General features: G+C 41.6%; 1 protein-coding gene across 8 annotated transcripts in view; it reads left to right on the forward strand.

The window, feature by feature from the left end:
- Nucleotides 1–12,188, forward strand: part of DEPTOR (DEP domain containing MTOR interacting protein) — a 196,179-nt gene that overhangs the window by 93,331 nt on the left and 90,660 nt on the right. For all 8 annotated transcript variants that reach the window (XR_014255491.1, XR_014255492.1, XR_014255493.1 and 5 more), the window contains exons 5-7: nucleotides 4,619–4,804; nucleotides 6,809–6,940; nucleotides 11,555–11,625. Coding sequence is in view for 4 of the 8 variants with exons in the window: in XM_082433208.1 (XP_082289334.1) it covers nucleotides 4,619–4,804; nucleotides 6,809–6,940; nucleotides 11,555–11,625 (389 nt within the window). In the remaining 4 variants the exon portion in view is untranslated. The remainder of the gene's footprint in view (nucleotides 1–4,618; nucleotides 4,805–6,808; nucleotides 6,941–11,554; nucleotides 11,626–12,188) is intronic.

Raw genomic sequence — 12,188 nt, forward strand, 5'->3', positions numbered from 1 at the left:
TTTACCCAAAGGAGTTGAAAACTTATGTTCACACAAAAACCTGCACATGGATGTTTATAGCAGCTTTATTCATGATTGTCATAACTTAGAAGCAACCAATATGTCCTTCAGTAGGTGAATGGATAAACTGTTATACATCCAGACAATGGAATATTATTCAGTACAAAAAGAACTATCAAGCCATGTAAAGACTTAGGGGAACCTTAAATGCATATCACTAAGTGAAAGAAGCCAATATTAAAAGGCTACAACTATATGACCTTCTGGAAAAGACGGAACTATGGAGACAGTAAAGAGATCAGTGGTTGCCATGGGTTGGGGGGAAGGAGGGATGAATAGGTAGAACACAGAGGATATTTTGAACAGCAAAAATAGTCTGTATGATACTATATACCGTAACATCTTACAGAAAAAAACTGAATGAACTTTTTTGGCCAACCCAATATAATGGTAGATACATTTGACAAAATCCGTGGAATGTTCAACATCAAGGTGAACCCTAATGTAAACTATGGACTTTGGATAATAATGATGTATCAGTGTACATTCATCAGTTGTAACATCTGTTCCTTTCTCGATAATTGATGGTAGAGCAAAGTTGTGTGTCGGGGGGCAGAGGGTATATGAGAACTCTGCACTTTCTGCTCAGTTTTGCTGTGAACCTAAAACTGCTTTAAAAAATAAATCTCTTTTTTTTAAAGACAATCCAATTAAAAAATAGACAAAGGATTTGGATAGACAGTTCTCCAAAGAGGATAGGCACATAGACAATAAGCACATAAAAACATGTTCAACGTTATTAGCCATCATGGAAATGCAAGTCAAAATCACAATAAGATACCACTACACAACCATTAGGACAAGTGTAATAAAAAAGATAGAGAATAACAAGGGTTGCTAAGGATGTGGAACAATTAGGACCCCCTACTCTGTTGGTGGGAATGTAAAATGGGGCATCCTGTTTGGAGAAGAATCTGGCATACAATATAGGGTTACCATATGATCCTGCCATTCTACTCCTAGTTGTAAACCTAAGAGAAATGAATACATATGTCCACACAAAAGTTTTTATATGAATGTTAATAATATTATTCATTATAACCAGGAAGTGAAAACAACTCAAGTGTCCATCAACTGATGCATGGATAAAATATAGTATGTCCATACAATGGAATATTATTTGGCAATAAAAAGTAGTGAAGTACCGATACATGGCATTACATGGATAAACCTTGTAAACATTATGCCAAGTGAAAGAAGCAAGTCACAATGGACCATATCTTATATGACTCTCTTTATATGAAATGCCCAACATAGACAAATCTACAGAGACAGAAAGTTGATTAGTGCTTGCCTAGGGGTTGCCTAGGGGTTATGGACAGATTGGAAGTGATAGCTAAGGAGTGTTGGGTTTCTTTTGGGGGTGATGGAAATGTTTTAAAATTGATTGTGATGATGGGATGCACAACTCTGTGAATATATTATAGACTAGAATATATATAGAACTATGCACATTAAGTGGGTGAATTATACTATAACAGGACCACTCCTTTCTGAGACTGACCATATGCCCAGTGGTTAATAGCCAAATGATTATTTGGGCATTAACATTATGTAGCATCTTATATTAGCAATGTGGGTTTACAGTGTTAAGCTCTATTTTTTGTTTTTGTTTTTGTTTTAATTTATTTTTTTGTCTGTGTTGGGTCTTAGTTGCGGCATGGGGGGTCTTCGTTGAGGTGCATGGCCTTCTCTCTAGTTGTGGCCCGTGGGCTCCAGGGCACATGGGCTCTGTAGCTGTGGCGCATGGACTTAGTTGCCCGCGGTATGTGGGATCTTAGTTCCCTGACCAGGGATCGAACCCATGCCCCCTGCATTGGAAGGCGGATTCTTTACCACTGGACCACCAGGGAGGTCTGTGTTAAGACTCTGTTGTTCCTAGTCTCCCAGTCCATTTATAAGATTTGTTTGTTGTTGTTGTTGTTTGTTTCCTTTTTATTAACATACATATACTTAACCTATACTGAAATATACATATCTTAAATGTTTAGTTTGGTGCATTTTGACAATGTATATATTCATGTAAAAACAAGATACAGAACATTTTCATCACCCCAGAAAGTTTCCTCCTACTCCTTTCCAGTCAATCCTCTCCCCTTCCCCTTTCTGATTTCTATCATTATATGTGAATTTCCTCTATTCTTGAACCTCATGTAAATTAAGTCACTCTGTGTTATGTTTTTTGTGTCTGGCTTTTCTCACTCAACTTAATGCTTTTGATATTAATCCACGTTGTTTTATGTGTCAGCAGCTCATTCCTTTTTATTGTCAAGTACTGTTTCATTTTATCTACAATTTACTTATCCATTCTCCTGTTGATAGACATGTTGTCCCCAGTTTTTGGCTATTATGAATAAGGCTGCAATGAACATTTTGGGCGATATATGTTTTCATTTGTTGTGGGTGGATCCCTAAGAATTGTGGGGACATAGGGTAGATATGTGTATAACTTTATAAGATCTGTCAGACTATTCTCCAACCTGGTTTTACCATTTTATATTCCTGCCTGCAAAATGAGAGTTCCAGTTGCTCTATATCCTCACCGACATTTGATGCTGTCATTCTTTTTATTTTAGTGATTCTAGTGGGTGTGAAATGGCATCTCGTTGTGATTTTAATTTGCATTTCCATATTAACTAATGAGGTTGAGCTTCTTCTCACGTGCTAATTAGATTTTTTTTTTTTGTAAAGTCTATTCAATTGTTTTGAATTTTGGGGGGTTGAGACTTCAGCATGACGCTGGCCAGTTTGCAGGGTTCCTGGTTACTTCCCAGAGACAAAATGACCTAGGAACATGGCTTTTGGAGCCTGATGTCTTGCCTGTTTCACAACTCCATGATTAGAACTCAAAATATAAAGTTGCGAATAGACCACAATAGATCCCCGAGATATAAATGGTAATGTAGAATTGGATGTAAATTTAGCCTGGTAGCCATACATTAGCAGTTTTATGTAACATTATTTCAGTTCTTTATGAGAACCTAAAGAAGCACAGGAATTGTTTTTCAGAGAGGCAGTTGAGAGTAGTAATTTGGAACTTGAACTCTGGAGTCAGATACTGTAGTTATATTTCTACCTCTGCCATTTACTGTGTCTTCTTTGGGTCTTACTCATATCTCTGGGCTTCAGTTTCTTCATCAAAAATTAAGGAAGAAAGTAACAGTAACTATACCCCAGGCTGTTGTTAAAATTAGAGGAATTAATACAAATAAAGCATTTAAAATAATGCTGAATTCATAGAAAATGCTGTATGAAGGTTAGCTATTGTTATTACTGATTTTGAGTTGATGGCCTGGCATGATTAGGTGCTCAAAAGTGTAGATTTTCCTTGGGAAGTAACCAGCCTTTATCTGGATAGCCATTCATTCATTTAGCATCAATCTTAAGCAGCTACATAATGTTTGATTCCATTTCTATAAAATTCTCTAAATGGTAACATTGCAGAGGTGGAGAACATACTAGTGGTTGCCAGACATTAAGGATTTGGAGTGGGAGGCTATCAGGGGTTAGCATGAGGGAGTCCCTTTGTCGTGATGGAACAGTCCTGTGCTTTGAGTGTGGTGGTGGTTACAGAGATCTATACATGTGATAAAATTGCCTAAAAATACACACACACACACACAAATGAGTGCATGTAAAACCTGGTGAAATCTGAATAAGGTCTATAGATTGTACTAATGTCAATGTCTTTGTCTGATATTGTACTTTAGTTATTTCTGTAAGGTGAAACCATTGGGGAAATCTGGGTGAAGAGTACACGGGGACTCTCTACTATTTCTTGTTGCTGTTGATTTTTTCAGCAGCTTTGGTGAGATATAGTTCACATACCATATGATTCGCTCATATTAAAGCATACCATTCATAGGTTTTTAGTATATTCACAGATATATGCAGTCATCACCACAGTCAATTTTAGACCATTTTCATCCCCTCAAAAAGGAATCTCACACTTTAGTTAACATCCCCAACCCCCTAGATCCCCTCCAGCCCCTGGCAACCACCCAGTCTACTCTGTGTCTATAGATTTCCTTGTTCTGGATATTTCATATGAATGGAATCATATACTATGTGGTTTCTGTATTATTTTGCAACTCTCCATGAGTCTATAATTATCACAAGATAAAAAGTTTAGAAATGAATGGCCGTGTTGCTCTGGGACAAGCACTGTGCTGGGCCCAGTGGACACATGACTAAATGAAGCCACGATCACTGCCCCAGAGAGCCTAGAGTTTAGTGGGAAAGGCAGAGAAGTTGAGGGACAATGAGAGTGTGTGTGACAAGTGCTCAGACGGAGGTAAAGTAGGAGGCAGGACAACACCAGGAGGAGTATAGCTTAGATTGGGGTGAGATCAGGCAGAGTTCCCCCAGAGGAATTGGTTAGCAAATTTTAAAAATGCATGACATGTGGAAAGAATCTGGGACCATGTGTGGACTGCAAGCTCCTGGGACATCTGTAGAACTAAACCCTTTCCCAAGACTTTTGCTCCTGTTGGCTGGAGTCTCCTGGCTACAGTGCTTAGTGACCAGGCAGCCCTCATCTATTGTTTCTTCTCCCCAGTGTCCAACAAGCACCCGTTTGTGGACAGCAATCTTCTCTACCAGTTCAGAATGAACTTCCGGCGGAGGCGAAGACTGATGGAGCTGCTCAATGAAAAATCCCCCTCCTCCCAGGAAACTCATGACAGCCCCTTCTGCCTGAGGAAGCAGAGCCATGACAATCGGAAATCTACCAGTTTTATGTCAGGTATGTCAGTTCCCTTGTTTGTTTGAGCATATATATCTGTCTTTTGAGAAATAGCAGAGTTGTAACTCACCTTTGTGAAATTCTGTTCTCCAGCAAATTTGTATTTATTTATAACCAAAATTTTATTTATTTATTTATTACTCCCCCCAAAAGAAACCATACACACATACAACCAGATTGTTCCTGCGCAGCCAACATACATGCTAAGAAGTCTGTTTTATAACACTATGCATTTGAATTATAGAAGACCACTCAAGCTCTCACTCCTACCTTATTTACTTTTCATTTACAAACAATCCTTACATATCATTAATTATCCAGTTTTCTGAGTCACAGCATTGAGAAGCTATATATTTTAAGGATGAATAAAGTCTTCTGAGGGCATATACAACTAAAGGCGACTGATTATCAATCCATCACACAGAAAGAATTAAAACTATGAAAGGTAGACACAGGTGCTCAGAAAGCACAGCAGCCTGGGACATTATATGTTAGGTCAGACTGTCCCATATTGACAATTAACCTGGACAGAAATGATGACTGATGTTCACAAAGATAACCCCATTTAAACAAAAAATAAAATAATATAAAATAATCCTATTCACCCAGAAAAGGTTAACTTGATGTGTCATTCTATGTAAGTGGGTGAGGTGCTTAACAGGATATCTTCAGCTCCTCTGAAAACTTGACACTGACTTGAGAAACTGATTGGCCTAAGGTTTGGAAGTTATGGGCTTCACCCGAAACCCAGAGCAAAATGAAAATGTGTCTTGGTTATGAATAGGAGCTGACCGTGGGAACACTTACAACTAGATGTATTGAGAACTTTCTGTGCCCTTGGCACAGATCCAAGCTTAGTTGCATGCATTTTCTCATTTAATTCTCACTGTTACTCTTCGAGGAAAGACTTTTCTTATCTCCATTTTACAGGTGAAGAAACTGAGGCATGGAGAAGTTGAGTGGCTTACCCAAGGTCACACAGCTAGAACGTGATGGACAGGGCTGGCTCTTGCACCAGTTCTGTCTTATCCCAGTGCTTATATTATACTGGCTCCTACCCAACCTTCTACATCCCAGGTTCCTCAGACACAGCTGGGATGGAGCAGAGAAGGAGCCAAGAGCCATTCCAGGAAAGTAAACACTAGCCAAGGGTCAGGAGCCTAGGCCTGTGCTTAGATGCGCACCAGCTGTGTGTCCCTTAGATTGCAGTCTCCTGCAGATGCAGAGGAACCGTTCACGTCTTCGCGGGTCCTAAGGTTTGCCTGTTTTTCAGTGGGCCCCGTAGACGTGAGCAAGTGGTGATGATGAGAAGGAGGATACAGTAACCATAGTCGCCATAAAAGCCAGCATTGATTTTGTGCTTCCCATGTGCCAGGCACTGAGCGGGGCGCTCTCCATGGTTTCTTTCATTGGATCATATGCCTCGCTCTCTTTCCGTTGTTGAGAGCCAGCCAACTCCACAGTGGAGAGAACGAGATCTTATCACTGAAGCTGCTGCCTCACATACACCTTCAAAGCCTGAAGTTGTGCTCTCTGTTTTAATCTCCTTCTTCTGTGGCTCTGGGTGATTAAAGATTTAATCTTAAACCAGGAGGCACTTATCATCACTGTTAATTCATTAAGTGTCTCGCCAGCACTTAATTTACATCCTTTCAGGGATGCTTAGCATGGACTCGGTAGTTCTTAAAATAATATTTTATGTAACTGAGTACTTTAAAATATATAATCCACTCCTTGCACCAGTCCCATGAGATGGCATTATTCCCACTTTACAGTTGGGGAAACTGTACGTTTAGAAAACCGAAGGGAATGGCCCCAGGCTGTGCTGTTCTGTCAGGGGCAGAGCTGCCACTCAAACCCTTGCTTTTCCGACGCCAAGGCCAGAGTGCTTTATTCCGGTGCACGTGACCTGCCTCACCATACCTGGCAGCCGAAAGCCTGCATGCGTGCTCTGGGGAACCGAGACCATCACCGTCGGTGACGCTGTGTGTTCTCGGCCCACAGTCAGCCCCAGCAAGGAGGTCAAGATCGTGTCTGCCGTGCGGAGGAGCAGCATGAGCAGCTGCGGCAGCGGCTACTTCAGCGGCAGCCCCCCCCCCAGCAGCAGCCCCCCCGTGCTCTGCAACCCCAAGTCTGGTGAGTGGCTGAGAAGCGGCCCCGTTTCTGACCGTGACTGTGGGGGACTTGGGCCTGGGTGCAGGCGGGGCTTCCCCGGGAAGCGGATTCTCAGGCAGAGGGAGACTAGCGTGGGAGCATCTTGTTACACTGTGCTCTTGTAATATATGGGTAATATATTACAAGAGCACAATGGGGGGCGGCACCCTTTGGATGGAAGGGAAGGACGTGGGTTTGGGCCGAGGGAGAATTGGGCTGCATTGCAGTCTCCGTGAAGGCTGTGACTCGCCCCAGGTGGACCTCTGGAGTTGGGATGGTCTTTGAGAGTCGTCCCAACTTGGGGTGAGGTGGCCAGGCTTTTATAGCCTCACCTTGGTCAGTCATTGGATGTTGGCTGCCCCTGGGAGGAGGGCGTGACCTGGGGAAAGGCGGCTCTCTTTGGAGAGGGAGTTCCAAGGACAGTTGAGAACGTTGGCTGTCTGAGGGCTGTGTGCTGTTAGCAGCCCCAGCACTGGGAGGAAACACTCAGTCCTGAAGGAAGGTTGGAACAGCAAACAGCGGGGGAGATAGTGCTGCCCCAGATTGCAACTGATGCAAAGATCTGTTGGGTCTCTGCACCCCTAAGGAAGAAGCTTGGATCTCTGCAAACCTAGCCATCCCTGCAGTGGACTCTTGGTGCCTTGTGGTTTCAAACTCTACTCATCAACCTCCGTGGCTTTTACATTCCAGAAAAAAAACCTAGGCACAAAGATTGTTAATGAACTTGTACTTAGATCTAATCAGTTCTTCAAGCCCACAGGAACCTGTAACCCATCGATACCACCACCTTCTCACTGTCCTTACCCACCTCCTTTCCAGGATTAGCTTGCGTGGTCCATCATGATAACCATGGCCTTGAAAACACCTTCCACTCCTTTTGTTTAGTGCCCTGTCCACCCTCAGTTCAGTGTAGCACCTTCAGGGAAGACACTTTGTTCCTTTGTTCATGCCGTTTCCTTATTACCAGATGTTGGGGATACAAAGATGAGAGGTCATGACCCCATCCCTCAGTGAGCACATCATCTCTTTGAGGAAAAAAATAATGCACTCATGAGAATAAGGACAAATAGATGTTGTTAAAGGGCTTTAAGAGAAAACAGTCATCTAATGCTGTTGTCTAGGTATTTTTCTTAATCTAACTTTTTTTTCTTTTTTTTCTTCTTTTTTGGCTTTCTTCTGGAGGGTTAGCTCTAAGAATAAAGTTGTAACCTCCATGTGAATGAAGAAACTTGCTTCCACACTGTCTCTGGCTGGAAAATCTTCCAGCACCCATATATTACCAGGTTTTTCAATTAATAGAGCACTGCTGATAAGGTAGAATGAGAAGAACTGTATTTTTAGAAATAGCATGTTTGAAGCCCTGATAGAAATCTGATACCTCCAAGTTAGAATCAGAAGAGTTCAATATCAGGAAAGGGTCAGTTGTGCTAAAGCCATTTTACATGTTTTTGATTGCTTACCAGAGTAGAAGATGAACAAAGTGTTAATTGCTTAAATTACACATTCATCTTCCCTGAGGTAGGTTTCCATTGTTTCCTCTTTGTCCTTACCCCCTTGACTCAAAGGGAAAATATTACTGATACGCAGGCAGAAAAGAAAGGTCAGGTTGCCTTTTTTGGGTCTCTAAGGACCAAAGCTGTCAGGACTTCATTGTGGTTCATAAGTCCTACCTCTTACCTGTATTCTGACAAGCTTCTCTTTTACTCCTAAGAGGGTTCCCAAGATGCAGGGAGCTCATCTGTGAATTTTTTTCTCTCAAGCAGGTAAGCAGGCTTCACAGTAAGGCATTTAAAATCAATCATTAGATATCCATCAGGATATATTTTTTAACACTGTATATAAATGCCCTAATTCAGATAAAGAAAGTGCGACAGAAAGTAACATAATCAGTATCATTGTGGTGAGTAAATAAGTTCCCAAGGATATGAAAAGAGAAAGCTAGAAATAATTCCCTAGGTTTCAAAGTTTCTACATTTTTTAACATAAGAGAGAAAGTGTATTAAATGATCAGTATTGTTGCCAAACATTGCAATATAGTGTGATTCAAAACCACAATGAGATATCACCTCATACCTGTCAGAATGGCTGTCATCAAAAAGAACACATATAACAAATGCTGGAGAGGGTGTGGAGAAAAGGGAACCCTCTTGCACCGTTGGCGGGAATGTAAATTGGTGCAGCCACTATGGGAAACAGTATGGAGGTTCCTTAAAAAAGAATTAAAAGTAGAACTACCATATGATCCAGCAATTTCACTTCTGAGTATTTATCGAAAGGAAATGAAAACACTAATTTGAAAAGCTCTCTGTACCCCCATGTTTATTGCAGCATTATTTATAATAGCCAAGACATAGAAACAACCTAAGTGCCCATCAATGGATGAATGGATAGAGGAAATGTGGTATTTTTTTGTATGTATATAAATATACACACACACACACACACATACACACACACACAGAGACACATACATATACACACATACACAATGGAGTATTATTCAGCCATAAAAATGAAGGAAATCCTGTCATTTGCAACAAAATGAATGAACCTCGAGGGCATTGTGCTAAGTGAAATAAGTCAGGCAAAGAATGACAAATGTCATATGATCTCACTTATATGTGGAATCTAACAAAAAACTCATATATTCAGAGAACAAATTGGTGATTGGCGGGGGGGGGGGTGGTCGGTGGGGGGGGATTGGTGGTTGGGTGGGACAAATGGGTGAAAGGGGTCAAAAGGTACAAATTTCCAGTTTATAGGTAAGTCCTGGGGGATGTAATGTACAGCATGGTGACTATGGTTAATAATACTGTGTTGTATACTTGAAAGTTGGTAAGAGAGTAGATCTTAAAAGCTCTCATTTTTAAGAAAAACAACTTTGTAGCTATGTGAGGTGACGATGTTAACTGGACTAGTTGATCATTTCATAACAAATGCACCGTTATGTTGTAACCTGAAACTAATATAATGGTATATGTCAATTATATCTCAATAAAAATAGAGAAAAAGTATAATGAAAATAAATGGTCGATATTGTCAGATATCACAAGTACAGTATGATTCCTACATCCACGTTCATAAACCCCAGAGGGGATTTTGTGGGTAGGAGCCTGGAGGCAGTTGAGTGACAGGGAATAAAAAGGTCAGAATCCTCAGCCATGGACCCCTTCTCTTGCTTCCTGACCATTTGCTGAGAGCTTCTGTTCTTGATATTCAACCTTCTCCCTCCTTGGAGGGAGCATAAATTCATGTTCTCTTTTATGAGCTTTCTGAAAGCAAAAGTAATAGTCCCAGCCACGTGTCATCTCAACAAGAAGCACTTCGTTGCCTTTGACTGAGAAGGTGCTTCTTAGGGCCCAGCTGCCTGGTGGATCCTCCAGGCCTCACCCCCAGGCTGCCTTTTATTTTCTGCTGCACACTTGTTCCAGGACTGGCATGTGACCTCTGAAGGCCACCAGCAAAGGGATTTGGAGACTGGCACTTCGCCAGGTTAGGCTCCTAGCCCTGGTCCTTTCAGGTTCTTTGTGGACTCAAGTTCATGATGTCTCTATAACTGGGATAGGATGGTCCCTGTCCCCCAACCCACTGGCTGCTCTGGGTGGCCATGGCAGTCCCTTGTCCAGTTCTTAGCACAGGATGGAGGGGGAAGTTCATTTTTGGTGGGTGTTTAGGCAGTCGCAAGTCAGGAATTGACTGCAATCTTTGCCATCTTGGTAGCCCACAGCAGTGATCTGATGGGGACATGTGTCTTAGGAACACAACACACAGTGACCTTTTGGAGCTTCTGCGCCCTTTCTTCTGAGAACGGGCAGTGGCACCGAACGCTTGAGTTTAAATCTTAATTCTACTTCCCATTGACTCTGAGGCCTTGGACGCAAGCTATTTAACTTTTCTCAGCTTCTGTTTCCTCCCTAATAGCATAGGGATAAGGATGAAATGAACCCTTTAGTTCTTGTGATGATTAAATAATAGAATATATTTAAAGCGCCTAACATAGTGCCTAGCACATGTTAATTATGCAGAAAAGCTCCCCAGTGTTATGTTATGATTCAAGGCAAAAGGCAGTGCATACGCGCAATCTAGGGTATTAATAAGGAAATCCGTGAGGCTTTGGTGAATGGGACGTGTATGGTATGATGGGGGAGAGGTTTGTATGGGGTGGAAACGGTTATCAGATGGCCAGAGTCAGGATTTCTCTCTTTTTTTTTTTTTTAATATCTTTAAGGATTTCTCTTAATTTTGACATGTTGAATGCACATCAAGGTCTAAGAGAAAGAAATTCAGGAACTAGAAAATGTGGTCTTTTCCTTTATAGAAAAATGTCAAGCCGCTCCTTACCCCACCCCTGGCACTCTTGCTTCCCCTTCCCCTGCTCCCGTCTCTGCTTTCTGTAGCTCTGTAAGTTAGGTTTAGGGTTATTTATGTTCGCTAATATTTTCTGCCTCTGTGCAGCTAGAATATAAACTGGGAGGCAGGGATCTTTGCCACTTTTGGTCACTGATGTCACACATGAGGCATTCAGTAAATATCTGCTGAATGAAAGGACAGAGGGCTCAGAAGGGTCTGTACCTTGACACTGTGTCTGTCTTACAGTGTTAAAAAGACCCGTCACTTCTGAGGAACTCCTGACTCCTGGGGCTCCGTATGCGAGGAAGACATTCACGGTAGGCTCATCATTTGGTTTTTCTCCCGTTCTGCTCGTGTGTCTGGGCCGTGTCAACATGGCAGGGTGTCCACATGTAGCTTAGGGACGGAATTGAAAAGCTTCTCCCAATTTCCCTTTTGTTTTGAGCATGATTATAATAGTAGACTTTCTTGACCTTTAGGCACTAAAATGCATTAGGACTTGGCATAATTTATTATTAATACAGCATTTAAAATTCCTTTTGATGTGTCCTTAAAAAAAAGATTTCCATTATGTACTTACTCTAATATAATGACAGATTCAAAGGCAGATGGTAGAACAAATAATGCCAGTAATCCCTTCTGCATTATAGTTAATTCTAAAAATTATTTAAGACATGAGGGAAGTCTTAAGATAGAGAAAACTATGGCATAGATTGTTCTACCATAAGGAATGATGCTTTTGACAATGTTGTGCCTTGAGTTATACAAGCACCTGATTTGGGCACACTGCCTACCTGTGAGCACCTCCTGACCGCCTGCCCTTTCTTGGAGGTCCTTCAGCCTTCCTTCTACTCCTAGGGTCCCACTGGTATTCTTTTCT

This window comes from Balaenoptera physalus (genome assembly GCF_965194825.1).
Source record: "Balaenoptera physalus genome assembly, chromosome: 17".
Lineage (NCBI taxonomy): Eukaryota > Metazoa > Chordata > Mammalia > Artiodactyla > Balaenopteridae > Balaenoptera > Balaenoptera physalus.